General features: G+C 41.8%; 1 protein-coding gene across 18 annotated transcripts in view; it reads right to left on the reverse strand.

Annotated features, from left to right (window-relative positions):
- The window catches only part of Pard3 (par-3 family cell polarity regulator), a 501,294-nt gene that overhangs the window by 185,950 nt on the left and 295,112 nt on the right, over positions 1-20,232 (reverse strand). For 9 of the 18 annotated variants that reach the window (XM_041649748.1, XM_041649746.1, XM_041649743.1 and 6 more), the window contains 3 exons: positions 14,390-14,578; positions 13,583-13,753; positions 5,446-5,605 (listed from right to left, as the gene is read on the reverse strand). In XM_041649748.1, coding sequence (XP_041505682.1) covers positions 5,446-5,605; positions 13,583-13,753; positions 14,390-14,578 — 520 coding nt within the window. Of the gene's footprint in view, positions 1-1,280; positions 3,507-5,445; positions 5,606-13,582; positions 13,754-14,389; positions 14,579-20,232 lie in introns of those variants that run through there. The other 9 variants (XM_041649755.1, XM_041649756.1, XM_041649745.1 and 6 more) reach the window with 3 other exon arrangements.

The raw sequence follows: 20,232 nt of genomic DNA on the forward strand, positions 1-20,232 counted from the left end.
TGGCAGAAAACACTCCCTGTGAGTCTAATGTCCAAATCTGCTCAGTCAATTCTGCTGGAACACCAAATATTCTGCACTCACTGCTGTTTTATGCAACGAGCTCTTGCCCATCAAAATAGAGTTTTCAAAACAGTTGAACCAACAGGTGTTAGCATTTTAGTATTAGTCTTAGAGCTAGCTTTAAAACGGAGGATGCATCAGTGTATCAGGAATGCACTGATAAACTGGAAAGGTGAGTCTGAAGCACAATACATCTTTCTCGGCCTGTTTCAGTGAAAAATAAAATAAAACGGAAAGAAAACTCTTTACGTTGTTGTCTGTCTTCAGTCCTTACAAAGAAACTTGCCAGAAATTACAAAGGCATCATTATTTAGCATCAAGGGGTCTGTTGACAGAAACATGCATGTTCACTAAAACCCCTGCTCAACACACCAGTTAGGAAAACTTCCTCTCTCTCTCTCTCTCTCTCTCTCTCTCTCTCTCTCTCTCAAACCGCCAGGTTCTTTCCACTCAAGCTGTAGGATATTAGAGTAGAAACCTGCTCAGCAAAATGTCACTTGTAGATCAGGTATAAATTGAACCCCCGTCGGCAAAGAAATGTATTTTTTTAAGACATAGTTTGTCTCCAAAATGACCATATTGAATTCATAAAGCAAGGGTTCCTTCCCCTGACTGGAAAGGCATATGCCATGTTATTAAACACCAAGTTCTCATGCAGTAAGAATTTAACCAAGAAAATATAACACAGTAATCATATTGCATAACTTTTAATATGAAACATGCAACCCCTTGCATTGGCATGTATATTCTCAGTGAAAGCATGAGAACTATAGAACACTGACTGGAGTGGACAATCCTCTTTTAATGTGTGTGAGACATTGTTTTATGTTGAAATATATGTGAGATACTAACATAATCTCATAATCTATCTCTCTCCCCCTCTCTGTCACACACACACACACACACACACACACACACACACACACACATTCTCCTCTTCTTAGCTTGCATGTGAGGAGATCCAGGATCTGGTCCCAGAAACCAGCAGAGGTACCAGACATATCCAGTTCAAAGCTACATGTTCCACCGAGACACAGCAGGACCTTTTAAATAACCTCTGTTGGCCTTCGACACATCACAGGCAAGACTCTGAATCATGATTCAATGTGGCTTCCGTTTTTCAGCTACTAAATTCCTTCCACCCCAATATTTCATCAACTATTTACAGACTGCAAAATGAACATTCAGGATCTGATAGAGTGAAGCAATAACATACAAGATGATTGTTTACTAGACATTTATTCATTGATGAATTTACATGGGACGGAACATGCATGATATCAGGAATAAAAGAAATGAAAACTGTCAGCAGTAAGACTCATGAAACCAACATCAGTGTCTCAGCTTTAGATGTCAAACTGTTAACAAAATGAAAATAGTCTAAACATAATTATTTAAACTCACCACAGAAGTAGGAATATAGAAACCACCGAGATAAACAATAAAATGAAATAAAATTTTAGCTCAAAATATAAACTGCTTTAAACAAAACTATCCAGATAAAAACTTTTAAAAAATGATGCTCTATGCTCCCAAACATGACTCTGTGATGCATTTTATGAAGTAAACATGTTTGTAAACTATGCCTAATATTCCACTGCTGAATAGCTGGAAAGGTCTTCCAAGGCTTGTCAAAGGAGAACTCCTAAGTAGGTTGACTAAGGGATATGTCTGGCCTGATCTGCTATTGTTCATCCATCTATCTACCTATGCTCATTCACTTACTTACCTATTTTTGTAGTGCTGGGAGTAGGGCATTGTACAGGCTAGACAAGTGCTATTAGCTACACCCGCAGTCCTTAGAAGTTGCCTTCTAATACAAATTAGGAGCCGTGTTCTGCTAACATCAATGACAGTGGGAATCCAGTCAAAATATGACTGGGCAAATTCTGGACTTTGGTCACATTTCTGAGTGATCTATCCAAAGAGCTGGAGATAAATCAGCTGTCACTAAAGAGGAAGCCACCACCCAGAAAACCACACATTCAAACTGTGGTCCACAGTGGGAGGCAGGGGATTGGCTGTGGTTCACAGTGGGAGGCAGGGGATTGGCTGTGGTTCACAGTGGGAGGCAGGGGATTGGCTGTGGTTCACAGTGGGAGGCAGGGGATTGGCTGTGGAGACACTTCAAACTGTGGTTCACAATGGGAGGCAAGGGGATTGGCTGTGGAGACTTTGGTGACTTTTAGTTGAGGTGGTACCACTGAAACCCATCACAAGATCTTGGCACTCCCCAAGAAGGCTACGAGGGCTACGTTTATGAAGAGGAAATAGCCGAAATCAAAAACAAAACAAAATCAACATGGTGTTTTGGGACACATTTCTTTTATCAGCTAAGTGAGCTAGGCGGTGTGACTGAGGATATCTGACATCTTTCCAATTACAAATGATGTTTCTTTTGAGGTGTACAGTTTAGAAGTCTCTCTCCTGGGATGTATACCCATTCAAAAATGATCACAGACCTTAAAACTTCCTTCGCTTGCACATACGAATATTCTCTGTGAAAACCTGCCCTGCTCACATAAAATTAACCACTTCTTTGTGTTATCATCAAGAATTTTAGCACCTCCCTTTCTACCATGGGAAACCTGGGTCTAGACAGAAGTGAGATGGAAGACCCAGCAGACAGTCCTGGCTGAGAAATGTCTTAGCACCAGACAGCACAAATCAGCAGGCTGCGGGGAGCACAGCACGCTGATAGTGGGCATTGTTTCACCTCCAGTGGCAAAGTAGCATCCTTTGCAAGATTCCTAATCTCAGTGCTATCTAACTTCACCAGTAGCATGCAATCCTTAAGGTCAATAATACTAGAATAAGGATAATAATAAGAATAAAAAAGCGTAAATCTGAAGTTTGTAAACAGCAAGATAAATTGAATTAAGCTTATATATTTCTCTAGGAAAAGCCTCATGGGACCCCTAGTTTCCAGTACAGCATATAAAACATCTCTTAAGGACAGGGACAAACGAAGTCATTGAGAAGCCCTGGATCAACCCTATTGTCCCTTCCCCAAAAATGTATTCTACTGTAAAAACTTGACCTACTAAGTATGGTATCATCCCCCAGCCCCTATGTCCCAGGACTATGCAGAGCAGCACCAAGCATAGCAGGAGGGACTAGTCTGCAAGGGGAGTTGTCTTAAGTATGAGGGGTCATTACATACCCAGCAGAGAGAGGGGAAACACTGCCGACCCGGTTACCCGCTGAAAAAGACTAACCCATCAAAGCTAACAAAACCGGGTGACAGAACATGGAGAAGATGACGTACTCCACAACCCATGTCACCCATTTCAACAAGTCACTAGGTGAAAAATCAGGGTGGGGGCTGGTATGTGTTTGAGTGCTAGGTTTCCGCCTTCCTCTGAAGAACCAGGGAGTGGAGGCAGGATGCAGGTTACAGGAGCTGCTGTGTCAGTGGGCTGATCAGTATGGCAAATCCTATGTTCCTATAATAAAGGGGAGATTACAGCGTATCACTTTGTATGCACAAAGATCCAGGGACACATGCACACATTCTTTCTCAGGGGGTCTGAAATTCTGTCCACAGGTAAGAATCCAGCTATCTAGCAAAGCCAAGACAGCATGGTTAACCCAGCAGCAGTGACGGACTACCAAACTGGAAGGAACTGGAAACAATGCCTTTTACACCTAAGCAGGGCTCAAACCATAAGCGAGGATTGCCTCCCTGGTTTCTCTCATGCCAGGTATGTATGATTAGAAAAATATTGGTAGAATACATCCCAGATCTCTTTGACCAAGGTGAGAAACTGAGAATTTAGCAATTTCTCCGAAGCTCGATGGGGAGGGAGAAAAATGACAGAAAATTGCACTAATCATACGGATCTGCATATATTGTTTCTCTACAGTGCTCCGTAGAAAACTCCTTGACTAGAGAGACTGTTCCTCATGCTGATCTAGATATATTGTTTCTCTACAGTTCTCCGTAGAACGTAGAAAACTCTTTAACGAGAGAGGGTGTTCCTCATGCGGATCTGCATATATTGTTTCTCTACAGTGCTCCATAGAAAACTCCTTGACTAGAGAGGCTGTTCCTTAACCCACCACGTCTACTGTTAACACCATACCTTGCCAACCCCAACCAATTAACCACACTGTTTCTATGATGCATCCCAATGGAAACATGTATTTGTATTAGATCAGTATTGAATATACTAAAAAAAAAAAATGCAACTAAATTTAGAGTTTTGCTTTAGAGAGTTGCAACATAAATCATTAAGTGTCAAGAAAACTTTTTATATTTTAAATTGAAAGTTGTCTCAATTTAACGCCAAATGAGCAGTTCTGTAAACCCAGCCCCTCCAGGGTCTGTTAGGACAGGGCTGAGCTACAGCAAGAAGGGAACTTATAATGACTGCACCGACTGGGACCCAGAAGGTAGCATCGGGCGGATCAAACAAAGGCACAGAAGACGAGCTAAGGATTTAAAGAATAAAGCAGGATGCTTGTTCTTGGTGTTTTTAAAGACATGTCTCACTATGTTGCCCTGGTTGGCTAGAACTCTCTTTGTAGGACCAAGTGACCTCAAGTTTGGGGATCTGCCTCTGCCTTCCACCCCTGTGCTGAGATTAAAGGTATGAGCTAGCATATCTGGCAAGACTAATCCTTTGATAAAGCAGAAATGTGACAATAATGAATATTTCATGTAAACATGTATTTTTAATCTGTGGCCCAGTAGTGCAACTGAGTGACAACTTTTAGATCTCTAAAGTTGGCGTGTGTACATGTGCATGTGTGCCTGCATGCATTAGTGTGTGTGTGCACATGCATGTGTGTGTGAGTGGATGTGTGTGTGTAGGTGCCCATGTATGTCATTCTTAGGCACTGTTTCTCAGGAGCTGTCCACTGTTTTGAGACAGAGTCTCTCCTTGGGACTGGAAGACTGCCCATTAGGCTATGCTGGCCAGTGAACTCCAGTCCTCTGGTCTCATGTCTCAGCCCCGGGACTACAGACATGGGCCACCACATCTGGCATTTTCATTTGGGTTCTGGAGATTGAAAATAGATTCTTAATGGTCATACAGCAAGGATTTTAGCAACTGAGCTGCCTCGTTGGGCCTTGCCATTTGTTAGAACACAGCTTTTCCTGCTATCCTCAACAAGCCAAGGGTAATTTTATTATTGGAAACACTTCTTCCCTATCCTTTTTCTTTCTTTCCTCATCATCAAGCTGGGGGCTGAAGCTTATTTAGCCATTCAGTTCATGCAGACACTCCTCACATTCATGTTTCCTGCGTGACCATAATGAACCCGTTCCCTTCTCTCTCGGAAACGCGGGCCTCCTTTCCATGAATATAGCATTAATCCCTCTCCATGAACCAGGATGAGCGCACACAGGAGATGAGATGAAGGAGGAGAGAGCGTTACCTGACTCACCCATTATCCTGCTGAGGGCTGCGTTCCTGGTGGGCGATTCCTCCAGCCCCTCAATCCCACTGTAGAGGGAGTGTGAGATCCTGCGTTCCCGGTCGTCCAGTTCTGTCTCGATGGGCAGCTCAGGGGCCGCAGGGCTCCCAGGAGACCGAAGCTACGGAGAAAGGGACAGGGGAACGTGAATCTTGGAGGCTGGTTAGCAGCATGGGGCCGTTATAACAACTTTCTAAGGCTGGCATCCTACCAGGCCTCAAATGAACTAGAACTTTTCAACCTACACCAAAATAATTTGTTCTGTCAACTTGGCCTAATGACCAACTTTCCGTGGTACTTTATCCAACACCTCCTATGAAGCCCTGTCAGATTTCAACCACGGGAGAAAAAAATATGTACATTAAAATAAAAAAAATTTTAAAGTTCACCTTATTGCTTTATTTTTTTCAATTTGACTGTAAGCATGTACTGAGGTCAAGACAAATTATTGTTTAATTTAAAACTCCCGCTACCTGTCACTCTGTGGAAGGCAGGCCTTGTCAGAGAAGACGCTAGGCTTGGCTAGTTGTGTGCCTAAGAGACAGAAGCACGTTTGCCTCCTCCATGCATCAACTTAGGCATCGTAAGCTACACATTGCATCTATGTTCTGCAGAAATCAAGACTCGTATAACTGCAAGACATCGCTAAGTCTAAGGCAATGGCTGAGAAACACTTCAAGCATGCACAGAGGTGTATGAAAGTAAGACCCAGACATTTTTTTGCATGTGTGTGCATAGGGTGCGTATCATATGTATAGGTTTCAAATGTGTACTGGCTCATGTGTTCTAGTACTCATGCAAGTGGAGGCTTGTGGTTGACCTTGGGTATCTTCATGATCCTCTTTACTCAACCTGGAGCTTGTTCTGGGGACCCCCTACCTGTACCTCAAAAGTTGTAATGGGCAGCAACCATGCCTGCCTACCTTGAGGTAGGTTCTAGGGGTGCAAATTACGACATTAATACTTAAATACATCATCTACTGAATCACACCCTCCCAGCTTAGGACCAAGTATTTTGATGAAATACATAATGATATGAACATTAAGCAAATTCGTACAATCTACTAAGTAAAAAGAAACAAGTCAGGAGCTGGGAATGGGGCTCAGTTCCTATGGTGTTTGTTTAGCCTCTGAGACCTTGGGCTCAATGCCAGCACTGAATAAACTGAACACAGTAGCTCACACTGTAACCCTAGCCCTTGAGGCAGGTAGTTCAGAAGTTCAAGGTCATCCTCTGCAACAGAATTAGTTAGAAGCCAGCCTGGAGATTAAGTTTCAAAAGATTAAAAAAAGAAAAAAACAAGTTTGTCTTTTAGGAAACAGTCAATCTCTAATGGCATGGATTGAAAGAGTATGTTGTCATCCTTACCACAGATGCATCCTACGAGGCATCTTTGCCATAGAAACAGCCAGAAGATGATGTCCTTTGCAAGAAGGACTTAAACACTGTCCTTGGTGAAGGGTCAGGCACCACAGGAACCATGAGGAGCCATGTGAACTAGCTCCCTGGGGTGCAGCTGCTGGCAGAGAGCCAGGCAGTAAGGGCTTGAGACACAGGGACTTCAGCCAAGCAGAGAGTCTACACCATTCTATCAGCTATGGTGGTGTGCTGCCTTCCACAGAACAGATCACTACTTCTCCTTAGAAACTATCCGGAGTTTGGATAGTGAGACAGTTAATGAAGTCCACACTGTAGGTTTACTGCTCCCAGTATGAGAAGCACCAGAGAGGTGGAACCCATTAAAGGGTCAACACAATGACAACTGGGGGCCACCGAGCTACAGGAGAATAAACTTGCAGTGTGGCGAACGAGATTAATAAGGATTAAACTGTGAAATCAGGGTTTGCTTTACTAGTGTTCCCTTGGAACTATGAATTACGGTGGACAGCTTCATTAAAAAGTAGACATTTAAGGTCTCTGATATAAAGACATAAAAGAATACTGTTGAAAGAACTATGATACCTCAATTCTAAGATCCATTGGGAAAGCAAAAATAAAAACAAAACCAGTACTCTGTACTCTAAAGACATGTGTGCTATCTGAAAACTGAACATTTAGACCTGATGGGCAGCTCTGTAGTGGAGTGCTGGCCTAGCATGCCCTGGGCCCTAGACTCCATAAAAAACACAGAAAAAATGGAGTAACAAAACCAAAGCCTTGTTAATTTTAAATGACAATATACATTAAGGACATTTGCCATGTAAATCTCTAGAAACAAGTTCCATTTGCTACAGGATATTATGATGATAAAATTATCAGTAGACAAAAAAAAGGTCTTTGCATTTGCTTTCAAAAATAAATTTAGCTCAAGTATACAATTCTGCAATTTTCTGTTGAAAAAAATACCCTTTATAAACATTCTTTATTTAAAAAAATTAAGTATGCCAAGGGAATATTTTAAGATTATATTAAGTGAAATAAAATTCCATTAAAAAAGAATGGGCAGGTTTTGTAGAGAAAATCACTTAAGATGCTTGTTCCTAAGGAATACACATGTAAACACTCTCCCCTCAACCAAGTCTAATTTACATATGAAAAGACAGAGCTAAATGATGCCATCTATAGTCTACTATATAAATATTTAACAGAACCTCGAATGCCTTTTAATTTATCCAGTTTTACTGTGGTTTCCTTGGTTTTTTTCTCTTTCTTTCTTTCTTTCTTTTCTTTTCTTTTTTTTTTTTTTTTTTTTTTTGAGACAGAGCCTCACTAAGCAGTTCTAGCTAACTGAGAACTCACTGTGTAGAGGTCAAGCTGGCCTCAAAGGCACTGAGATCTGACTGTCTCTGCACCTCCTGAGTACTGGGGCCACACTGGCAATTTCTCCAAGTTTCTTTTTGTTTTTGTTTGTTTGTATGCTTGTTTATACTTTGTTTTTAGGATGGGGTATTGTTTGTATTTTCAAGACAGGGTTTCTCTGTGTTGCCCTGACTACCCTAGAACTTCCTGTGTAGACCAGGCTGGCCCTGAACTCAAGAGATCCGCCTGCCTCTGCTTCCTGTGAGCTGGGATCACAGGTATGCACCATCACACCAGGCTAATCTATCCAGTTTTAAGAGAAGGGATTTGAAAACAGTTTGTTTTCTTTTTTATTTAATGCAGGAAAACAAATATCGAAGGGTGTCAGGTGGTCCGCTGGCCATGCGGAAGATGAAGGCACCCATGAAGAGCATTCCCCACTAGCCCAAACCTTGCCAGCCTTTACCGCTAGCACCTTACTAAAATTAATAAAAATTAAATACAAATAAGATACAATTTTTGAAATTAATAAAACTAGAAAAACGAGTGTGAGCACAGCTGAGCCTCTCGGGCTGCTCCATCTGTTCAAACAGCAGAAATCTGCATTCTCATCCACCTGGGCCAAGGGCTGAACTGGGACCCCGTCCACTGGTCTGCAGGACAGACTGTCAATCAACCGAGCAAAGAACAGCAGCTTTTCCAGCACAGGGCCCATGCTGCAAGATGTAAAACATCCCATTTGTTGACTCATTGACCAAGAATTTATTTCTCTCTGTGGTCACAATGCAAAGGAACTAACAGGCAAGGTCAGTAATAACAGCCCTACGAACCATTATCACGCTTTTATTTGTAAGTATGTAAGTTGGGAATAATACAAAAAACTGCATAACAATTCTGAAAAAGATATTCAGATGATATGTTGCTTTTATAAACAGCAGTGACATCTTTTAAATAATAATCAGCTGGATATTATCTAATGATTATGCTGTTAAATATTTGAAATACTTTCTTCTTATAAAAAAAACTCTTTTTTATAAGGATAATAATACAAATTGGGGTGTGTGTTTGTAAAATCTTGTCTTTTCTAAGAATTCACTAGCATGCCAAATGAAGCTTTTCCCATAAAGACAATGAACCGCTGACACCCACCACCTCTGCCTGGAATATAGAAAAGCCAGTACAGAAACAGCCCTAACCTCCCCTCACCCACTAACTGGAAGATCTTATTAGCTGAAATTTCACCTTATGGGCACATCCATTTCTACGGCATCACCACTATTTACCACGAAGCAGATACTGGTTAAATGACTAGCTGAAGAAAAGCGGATGGCCCGATTCTCCCGAAAATGGCGCACTAGTTTATATGGCAGTGGTCTTTAATGCTTGGTTCAACATGACATGACAGTAGACCTAGATTATAGGTCCACTTTGGAAAACTCTAATGTTCAAGGGGGTCAGGAAACCTGAAGAGAATTATAAACAGGTATGCTTCCGATCTGAGGGGGAGGTTTTTGGCTTTTAAAATTTTTTTGACATTAAAAACTAATTACGTAAATTTCCTCTTCCTCTTTTCTCCCTCCCACCCCTCAGAAATTCATGAGCTTTAAAAACTGTGCTTACTTGAGCAGCCCTGACATCATGGACATATGCGTACATTACATGGACTGAGCGGGTTGTATCAATGCATTTCAGAATAAGCACAGTTTTTATAAGACCCTGTCAACAGGCAGGCAGTCTACACAGTGAGGCTCTAGAAATAGGAAGAGGCTTCCCAGGGTCTTGTGGGTGCTAGGGAAGCACTTGAGGGAAGGGTGGTGAGGAGAGAGCTCCGTGGATAAAGAATTCGCTGCACAAACCTGAGGACCTAAGTTCAGAGCCTCAGCACTTGTGAAAAACCACGTTTACTTGTCTGTAAACACTAGTGCTGGGGAGTAGGGCCAGGAGAGACAGGTTCCAGGCAGACCTTAGGGACTCACAGGCCAGCCAGTCCAGCCAAATCTGCAAACTATGTATATAAAATAACAGAAATAAGTTAAAAAAAAAAAAGGCGAGTGTTCTATACACACACACATAGAATCCCACAACACACGAAGAAAGGAGCTATGAGGCCTAATAGAGAAGCTTCCTTTTACAGATTCTCATCTTGAAGCCTTGAGCTTCATGAAGAGTAGGTGAGACACCATGCTGTGATCTCAGACTAGATTTCCATACCTACAAGGGTATGCAAAAGCACATTACTGTAGACTGAGGCTCATTCACGCCAGCAAGAGGGCCTATGAGGATGTTCATATTTACTGTATAATTTACACAATCCCTCCCGGGGACTCAGAAACTTTGTGTGAAGGGATAGAAATGCCACACCAGCAAAAGCACACGTGTGGTCCAAAATCCTCTCAGTACAGATAGCTTCCCCGTTACCCTACGTAGAAAGCTCAGCACATATGACAAGATATATACTACATGTATATAAAAGTGTGTTATAAGCTTACTGTGTCCTATGGAACAGTAAGAACCAAGCACGTAGGAAATGGCAGCACAGGGAAGCAGAGTCAGCTGTGTCGACGGCAGTCGCTCCCGCACTGAAATCCTCTTCATTCAGATAAATTCAAATGCAGAAGCAAACGTGACAGAGATATTTCAGCGGGAATTCTAGACTTACATCTTTCATAGGGCAAAATGGAATAAATCAGTGCCTTTATCAAAACATGCTCAAGCTGGTGCAGGATTGCCTTCCTCTTGGGGAATCAGAGTCCTACAGAATAAATAGCCTGCTTTGTCATTCCTGATTGCAAGAATCTTCCATGACATTCCACAGTGTGTGCGTGCATGTGTGTTTGTGTGTGAGCTCTTTGCTTTATTTATTTGAGTCAGAATCTTTTACTAACCCTGGAGCCCAGCGATTCACATAGATAGATGACCAGCGAGTTCCAGAACCCACAGATTCTTTTATCTCTCTGTTCCCTTCCCCAGTGCTGAGAAGTAGACTCAGTCTGTATGTTCCCCAGTGCTGAGAACAAGACTCTGGTCCTCACACTTGTGAAGCAGCATCTTCCCACCATGTTATCCTCTTAGGCTTCAGATCTTGATTTAAGGAGGTCAAGGAGATAATCTACTTGTGAAGACACACTGTTGTGCACCCAGCATCCAACACATTTGGTGACATCCAGTAGATGCTCAATATACATCTGTCACTTGACTACTGCCCTTGGGAATTGAAATGAACTCATGTCTCTAAAGGAGCTATCTAATATAGGCACATGCATTGTACATCATCCTGAGAACTTAGTACCCTGCACATTTAAAATAAAAATAGCACACAATGACTTGACAACAAAATAACTACCATTCAAGGCATGGACGGTTGAGACGCAGGTCAGTGAGAGCAGATGCCCAGCAAGTGGGAGATCCTGGGTCTACCCCAGCACCACTAATGAAGAATGAGGAACCATCCTGCAAAGCTACAGAACCTCTGAGTCTGGCTCATTGTCTTCCCGTAGCAACCAATACACTCAGCAAATACAAATAATGCAAGCAAGTGTTGGTTTGAGAAAGAATGCCCTCCATAGCTTTATATATTTGAAGCTTAGTCACCAGGAAGTGCTACCATTTGAAAGGATTAGAAGGATTAGGAGGTGTGGCCCTGTCGAAAGAAATGTGTCACTCTGAGGTTTTGAAAACCCATGCCAGGTCCAGACTCTCTCTGCCTGCAGATCAGGATGTAGCTCTCACCTCCTTCTCCAGAACCATGCCTGGCAAGGCAGATGTCATGCTCCCTGCTGTGGTGACAATGGACTAAGCCTCTGAAACTGTTATCAAGTCCCTAATTAAATGTTTTCTCTTATGAAGGGTTGCCTTGGTCATGATGTCTCTCCACAGCAATAGGACCGTGACCAAGACAAAGCATAAGTCAATGTTCTTATTGAGGATAGTTCCTTCTACCTGATAGTCCTGCACTCCAGAGACACTCGCTTTACAAAATAAGAGTGTAATGTAGGCCCTAATAAGTGACCATGATGTTGCTTTTAGATGAAGAACACAAGCCATTTATTTTTTTAATGTATTTTTCTGATTGTTTCCATGGGTATGGTGTACACACCTTTGTGAGCATGGGTGCAAGAGGGCCATCGTATGGATGTAGTTCTGAGGGCATGTGGTCCTTGCCATCTAACTTGCTTGACAGAAGGTCCTGCTCAATGCCTGCTACTGCACATACTAAGCTACCTAGCCTACAAGCTTCCAGAGTCTTCTGTCTCTGTCTCCATCTCAACAACTGAGCCCTGGGATTCTAGGAACATGCTGCTTTGCCCAACTTCTAGTATCTATGACTCTACAGTAATTTAGTTTCTGTTGAATATGGGAACTGGAGCACAGGGAGAATACAAACAAACAACCTTACATTTTCAATACGTTCCTTTTTAGAAATCGGCCCATTATCTATGGATGCTACACCATTGAAAATCCAGTCCGTGGCTTGTTAGTATTTATAAATGGATCTATGTATCATTTATTTTTAACTTACCAATGATCTGCTCTGTGAGAAAATTCCTTTCCTTTCACTTACGAAAGTCAAGGCACAAACCTTTCTAAACAGGATGCCCTGGCCCTACAGTCCCTGCTAATCCCATTCATGGGCATTTGATTTTGTCGTTGGCGACAAACCCTGGGTGATGGGCATGGTGCGGCCATCTCTGTATGCCTGCCACACATTCTGTAGTTGAGATCTATTAGAAAACGGTATTTTCAAAAGAATCAGCTCCACAGAGGGAAGAGAGAGCAGCTATCTCCCTCTCATCTCCAGGAGATGAAGGTTCTTCACTGGCTACCCCAAAAGAACATGGATAAAAGCAGGTCCTCTCCACTATAGGATTAGACAAAGGCATCCACTACACATAAGAGCAAACAGCTCTTTCCTGCTGGGTCTCTCACTCCATGGAGAGACCCAGCAAGGCTACTGTGGGTCCGGTTTCCCATATAACATTCAGCTAGCTACAGGGAGCTCTGAGACATTATCTTGTGAGTAGTACAGGAATAGCCATTTAAGTCTGGAAAAACTTTGACCACATAAACAATGAAACAAGTGAGTCTGGAGCTCAGAACCCAGAGCACTTGACAAGCATGTGTGAAGCCCTGGGTTTGGTCCCCTGCATCGCATGAGCAATGCAGACTTTTAACTGCAGCCCAGGAGAAGTGGAAGCAGGAAGATCAGAAGCTTGAAGTCGTCTTCCATAGAAAGTTCAGACTATGCTGGGTGACAGGAGACGACGTTTGAAAAACATTAATCATCTACGAACACGCCCACACCATGCCAGCAAGCCACAGAGACACGGGACGGCTTTTCTAGGCGACACCCCGGTTCACCTCATTGCCTTTGTTGATCCGCCTGGCCACGATGAGCTGGATCATGCCGCGCTTGTTGCCCTCGGTGGACATGGACCTCCGCAGAGTCTCCATGGCTTCCTGGTTGGCTTTGCCCAGCAGCGACTCTCCGTTTACAGCTATCAGCTGGTCATTCACTCTCAGCCTTCCATCCTGGGAGGAAAGCAAGCAATGTGAGGATTGCTGAAGAGCTTGCAAAAGAGATTGCTATTCCCTAAGTTTACATCATTAAAACAAAAAAGGAAAAAAATATCTGGGGGCTTTAAACACAATGCAAGTAGCTGTTGTAGCCTCTATTTTAGTCTTTTAGGCATTCCTGAGTTGTTAATGAAATTGGAATGCTAATTCTAAGAACACAGAGTGATCACCACGCGTGTGCTTTCAGAAATACCCATCAAGCTGATTTACAAGGAAGATCCATGAAGATGGGGGCAACTGTAGGAAAGTGCTATCTACCGTAGGTCAGAAGGAGCCAATAACAAACCAGTGGGGGGAACAAAAAAAAGAGCCTTCCCCCCAACCCAGGACCCATGCTAAGCCTCTGCACAAATACTACTGAACAAAGAAGACTATGAATTGTGGGTCATGTGAGATTAGGATGAGGAGTTGGAATGAAGGGCTCTATCCCCAAACAATATATCACTACGTCCATTTCCTTGGTGTTGGGTCCAGGCAGGGGGTCTATATGGAAAAAAACCGTCACTAACAGAACATGTGTAGAAATCAGAAAGGTGGCAGTGAGAAACCCTGGCAGCAGGTGCGGACTGAATCAGGCTGAACAGAGCTTACTTTGGATGCAGCTCCGCCATTAATAATGGACTTCACGAAGATTCCCAGATCTGCGTGGTTCTCTTTGGAACGGTTCCCTTTGACGCTGACTCCAAGTCCCGCAGATCCTGAGTCATTAAGGGGGACTTCAAAGGTCAGAAACTCCCTGGTCCCATCAGGAGTGAGAACAACCTCCTCATCCTCCGGTTTCTGAAAGGGGAAAGAATCACACAGAGTATTAAACTAGGAATGCCTCTTTCAGCCACCGCACCACGGACCTCTGGCCAACACCAGCAGATTATCGCTACCCCACAACAGGATCTGATGGTGGTAGAGCTGTCCTCCAAGATCACATCCAACCCTTACTGTGAGCACCTTCAGGCTCTACTTACATCAATGTTGCAATTAATTCTAAGAAACACAGGAATAATACAGAAGGGATATGTAGACCCCTAGAGTCTAGGACTAATATGTAAAGTCTTTCTTCTGTCACATATTATAAAATAAAAGAGAAACACAGAAAAATATAGAAGTCAAGATAAACCAGAATTTTCCTTAAGCATCAATTTTGGAGTGGACCCCAGTGAGGACTGCAACGTAGACCTTCTCCTTCCCCAACTTTGAAACACTCGTCCAACATCCACTCAGCCATTTGAAACGCATCTTCAATTACAGCCAATGACAGCATGATGAACTTACACTAAACGGACAGCAATTCTTGATTGCTCATAAAACGGGGCTATTATAGAGGATGGAAACACGATGGATTTCTTTATTTCTCTTTGTTCCCTGCCCAATTTTTGAAAAATTATAAGGCAAAATAAATAATGATAAAATAATTTAAAAGAGAATTTGTGACTTTCCCAAATGTATTCTTGATTTCTTAAATTAATATTTCAGAAGAACAGTAGTTAACTGTAATTTAAAAAAGAATAATATAAACAATGTGCTATATTAAGACCTTAAAATCCAAAATGTTACCTGGAAAGCAATATTTCTAATTTGCTGACATTCAGTGTTATGTGTGTGTGTGTGTGTGTATTGTATATGCGCACATGCACACAGCCGCATGTGCATCTGTCACTGATGATAAAGCAGGGGCCTTCTGAAAGGCAATCTGGAAGCCGTATGATGCTGGTCTATACGCCTAGCCACACAGAGTGTTATCTTAGAAACATATCAAAGAATAGCCTGACAGTGAGCAAGGAGGAAGAGGTTTTCAGTGACATCAAATCACAACCTTTTTAGAACATAAAAAGTATGCAGTAAAAAATGAAAAATAAATGTTTGAAAGACACGGCCTATGTAAATATTTACCACTAAATTGAACTTATCGACTCATTGAAAACACTTTATAATATTCCCAGAGAATAACTACAATTCAATACAACAAAACCAACAAACTGGAGACAAACCAAGATCAAATAACTGCATCAAAATATTAAATATTTCACACCTTTATTATACAGAAACATCTTTATAATCGTGTGATGCTCTATAAATATGAATGTTCATTTCATTTTTCATTGCTTTATCTGTATCAAAACAATTAAAACACTAAGTAATTATTCTGCGAATGACTATTATAGACTTAATATAAGTATAAAACTATACCATCTGGAGGCTCAGAGCAGCTCAAATCAAGAGCATTAGCCTCGCAAGCACATGCAAGGACCCAGGTTCATCCCAGCACTACAGACAACCAAAGCAATAATACTTAGAAGAACATTCCACATGGGTAGATCCCAATATTTAAAAGAAAAAAAAATTGCATCAGTAACTCCAAGCCACACCACTGTCCCTTTGTATCTGGAATCCGGAAAAAATTAAGAGATATAATGGATTTTGTCGATCCGTAATTCAATCACCCAGAATACTACATTTGAGGGGCCATGGAAGCCGTAACTTCTCAAGCTTCTGTGAAGACAAAGGAATCACAGCTGTATCTGGTGAGCACAAGGACCCACGCTTACTGTTCCTTCCCTCAAATCAAGGGATCTGAATTTCACTGACTGATATAGACCTTCAGTTTGGTGTTTCCCTGTTTACTGATTTCAACATTTCCATAATGTTTTTACAAAGGCTTAAAACTCTCATTTCTTTCCTACTTGAAAAATCAAGACAAGAAGCTGAGCAAATTCATGAAGAAAAGGGCTAATCAAGGTGGGCTCGCTTCCCCACTGACTATGAAAACTGCCAGGGGCGGCAGGGTGGGGGCGGGGCTGTCTCTTACAGTCCTATCGAACCCTGAGACTTTATTATCATTAAGAACATTGAAGGGAGACACAGTGAGCTTTGTTAGCATTTCATCATTAACCCACTTGGCTCTTGAACAAGACTGAAATTAACACCAGCTTTTAGAAATCAGTTTTTGGCAATGAGTTTTAAAAGTTTGCTCTTCAAAGACCATTTGAGAAGTAACATTATAAAATCTCCACAAGGCTGAGCTTTGCACAGGCATCTCCGTGTTCTGGCTGGTTATAGGGTATTTCCACCTTCTTGCTATGTCACTGAAGTTGTGCCTGTTCAACCAATGGATTCGACTACCCGCTTCAGAAACAAATGCTAACACGGTCTCCAGCGTGCTCACAACGTTCGTGCTGCTCAATCCCTCAAGTACACTGAACAATGAGTATTACTGGTGTGTGTGTGTGTGTGTGTGTGTGTGTGTGTGTGTGTGTATGTATGTGTGTAGAACTGAAACAACTTTCTCATCTCATCAAACTACATTGGGTATCTCTGCTGTGTGTCTGTCTGTCTATCTGTCGGTCTATAGAGCATGAACAAGTTACCCATCAAACTTGACTGAAGTTCTTCCCTGCCAACTTCTCCACTGGCAATTTTGACTTTTAATGCCCAGAGAACAAAGGGCATTTTGCCAGCATATTAGAAACAGGCCCTACCTAATCGGTCCCGTGAAAGCTATCTAGTTTCCCGGTACTCTCAGAGAAACAGAAGGGTATCTCCCATGACCAGTGAGGGAGAAAAACAGTCAAGAGCCTTCCTCATGTCCTAGTGATTTTTCTTCTGTCTACGACAGTCCCAGCAGCTCTACGACCCTGGCTGTCTACAAGGGACTGTGAATACACACTGAACCCTAAGCTATCTACCTTTCCTGAAGAAAGGGAGAAGAAAAAACTCTGGGCCTTGGTAGAGAAAAATGAGTAAAATATTGTAAGGGAAAATGTAAACACAGAGCACCATGAGATGGGAGAATCATTCAGCAACTGCGCATACTACACTCCAGGGACAAGGTTCTCACATAGGAGGCTACCTATCTATAGTATGCATGTCCCTGGTAGATTACTAATGAAGGACACATACCTCCACATCAAATTCAAAAGAGAGGTGAGCTAGTCAATCACTAAGAAAGAACAGAGCAATAGGTAAGCCCTGGTCTCCAAACTTCAAATTAAAAGAAAGGGGAAGAAGAGGAAGAGGAAGGAGGAGAGAAAGAAAGAAAGAAAGAAAGAAAGGAAGGGGAAGGGAAGAGGAAGAGGAAGGAGGAGGAGGAGGAGGAGGAGGAGGAGGAGATTGGGAATTACTGAGTATTAAAGGCATCCTTCAGAACAATGAAGAAATTTGGCAATGTGTTGATCTGGATGTGTTTGTGCTGGGCATAGTGGAGCACACCTAGAACCTTAGAACCCAGGAGGCTGAGTCTAAAGGACCCTGAGGTCAGGGTAAACCTGAGCTACTAGAGATTCTGTCTTTAAACAGGAGATAACAGGAGAGAAGGAAGGGAGAAAAGGATGGAGAGGGGAGGGAGGGGGGAATGTTCTGGAATAATGGTGAATGCATGCACAAACAGCACTCAGAAGACAATTGCAGAGCCTCTAAGTTCATTGTGTATTACGTTAAAACTGAGTGTGGCCATGCGCAGAGATCCGCAGGGACGCTGACTGCCGTTATCACAACCGTCCCACACAGACTGACAGAAAGCTAATAAGTAGATTATTACTTAAAGTATCTTCATAAAGCATTTAGGGAGATAAAAGTATTTTTATGATGGGGAATTCAAGTTTGTGGAAATTAAGTCTTTCATAACTTGTAGTACTTTGTCCATCAAGGCCTTGACAGTGTCTTTTGTAAATTGATTAATTTCTGTTACGTATCAGCCAGAAGCATCACAGGGGAGGGCTTGATGCCAGTCTTGGGAGAAGGACCGCTGCTCACTCTCTACAGTACAGGCACATGGGACAGGACACAGGTTAGCTATATGGAAACTGGAGATTATGAGCAAATACATCAATATCATGACAGTAAGGCCACAGAGCTGCAGGTGATTATCAGTTCCTTCTGCCTGGCTGAACTACTCTGAGAACATTTTTTAAAGGGCACATTATTTTGAGACTATATCATAACTTGGGTTTTTCTGATTTTTCTTTGGATATTTTTCTGGGAAGATACTAGAAGTTAATAACCATTATTATCACTTTAATTTTTTGTTTGGTAATAATAATGGTTCTCAGAGTAGTTTTTCAAAAAGGTAAAACCAAGATACAATGAAGAAATAATCCAAAAGAAGATGACAGATGCATGACAACTGCATGCCACACCATGGCCTGACTCGGACTGTAGCCGAGAGGTCCTGTCTTACTTATTGCTCATTTATTTTATAACAACTGTGGGTACTTAGGAAATCAATGGAGCTTATTGGTTTGATCACAAGAGTTTCTTATTGCATAAGAAAATGTCCTTGCATTGAGATATTTAGGAGTAAAGCAGAATCACATAAATAATTTTCTGCTAGTTCAGGAAAATGTTACAGAGAGAATATTGTGAAGACTATGTGAGGGGAAGAGGGTGAAAACTATCTTGAATATAGTAAAATGCTAACAATGGAGAAGGTAGGTGAACAGAACTTCCTGGAATTCTGCCAGTAAAGAAAAAATTACATAAAGTGATTGATCTATTCAGACTAGCATTGCAACGTTCTAAGTCTACATTAAAGCATACAGAGTTCAGCAGAAAATAGCGTTAAAATTAAAAATGTGCATATTACAAAGCGACCGAGTATATCACTGCACTGCAAAGATGATGACCGACAACAAGGGATGAAAATATTTCAAGGAAAATCTGCCGAAAACATTAAGCAGTCATTTTTGCAGGGAAGGAATGTCAACTCAATTCCTTAGTGAGTCAGCTCTGTTTGCATTTCCAACACCTTTACATTCTGCAAAGACTGGATAAAATCAGTGTGGGCAGACGAAGGATTTAATCACATTATGCTTCAGAGAAACCACGGAAGTCAGTAAGAGCCAAAGCCACAGAGAAATGTCACTCATCCCTCAGCCGTGCTGCAAATCTTCGTTCAGTATTTATATTGCAAATGCTTCAGGATCTGGCTATGGCTATGGATAATACTAATAATAAGGAAGATGAAAATAAATATGTACACATCAAGATGTATGAGAACATAAATAAATGTCCCTTGACTCACTGTGGAATTACACCTAGATGAACCCACTCTAGGCTGAAATACTGCAAACCTACAATGCATTTAGCAAACCCAATGTACCCAACGCCATAGCTAACCCTTCAGGACACTTTTATTAGCTGACTATTGGGTAAACTACCTACCACAAAGATTATTATCAAATAAAGCATTCAAGATCCCTAGTCATTTATTGATTTCTCGTGGAAACTGAGACAAGAGTGTGGATGTTATATGTATACTTCATAGTCTCAAAGTTAAACACTGGTATTTTGACACTCTGTAAGTTGGGGCCTGCCCATGTGTCAGACTTTTTTTATCATAGGCGTTTTTCTTTTTGTTTTTTTTTGTTGTTGTTGTTGTTTTTATTCAAAGTAAATCAAATGCTTCACGCTATCTTTTGGTCAAGATTTTCAAGGACTTTTGA

The sequence above is a fragment of the Microtus oregoni genome, unplaced genomic scaffold (assembly GCF_018167655.1).
Source record: "Microtus oregoni isolate MIOR12 unplaced genomic scaffold, Mior012 000004F_ref0000308, whole genome shotgun sequence".
Lineage (NCBI taxonomy): Eukaryota > Metazoa > Chordata > Mammalia > Rodentia > Cricetidae > Microtus > Microtus oregoni.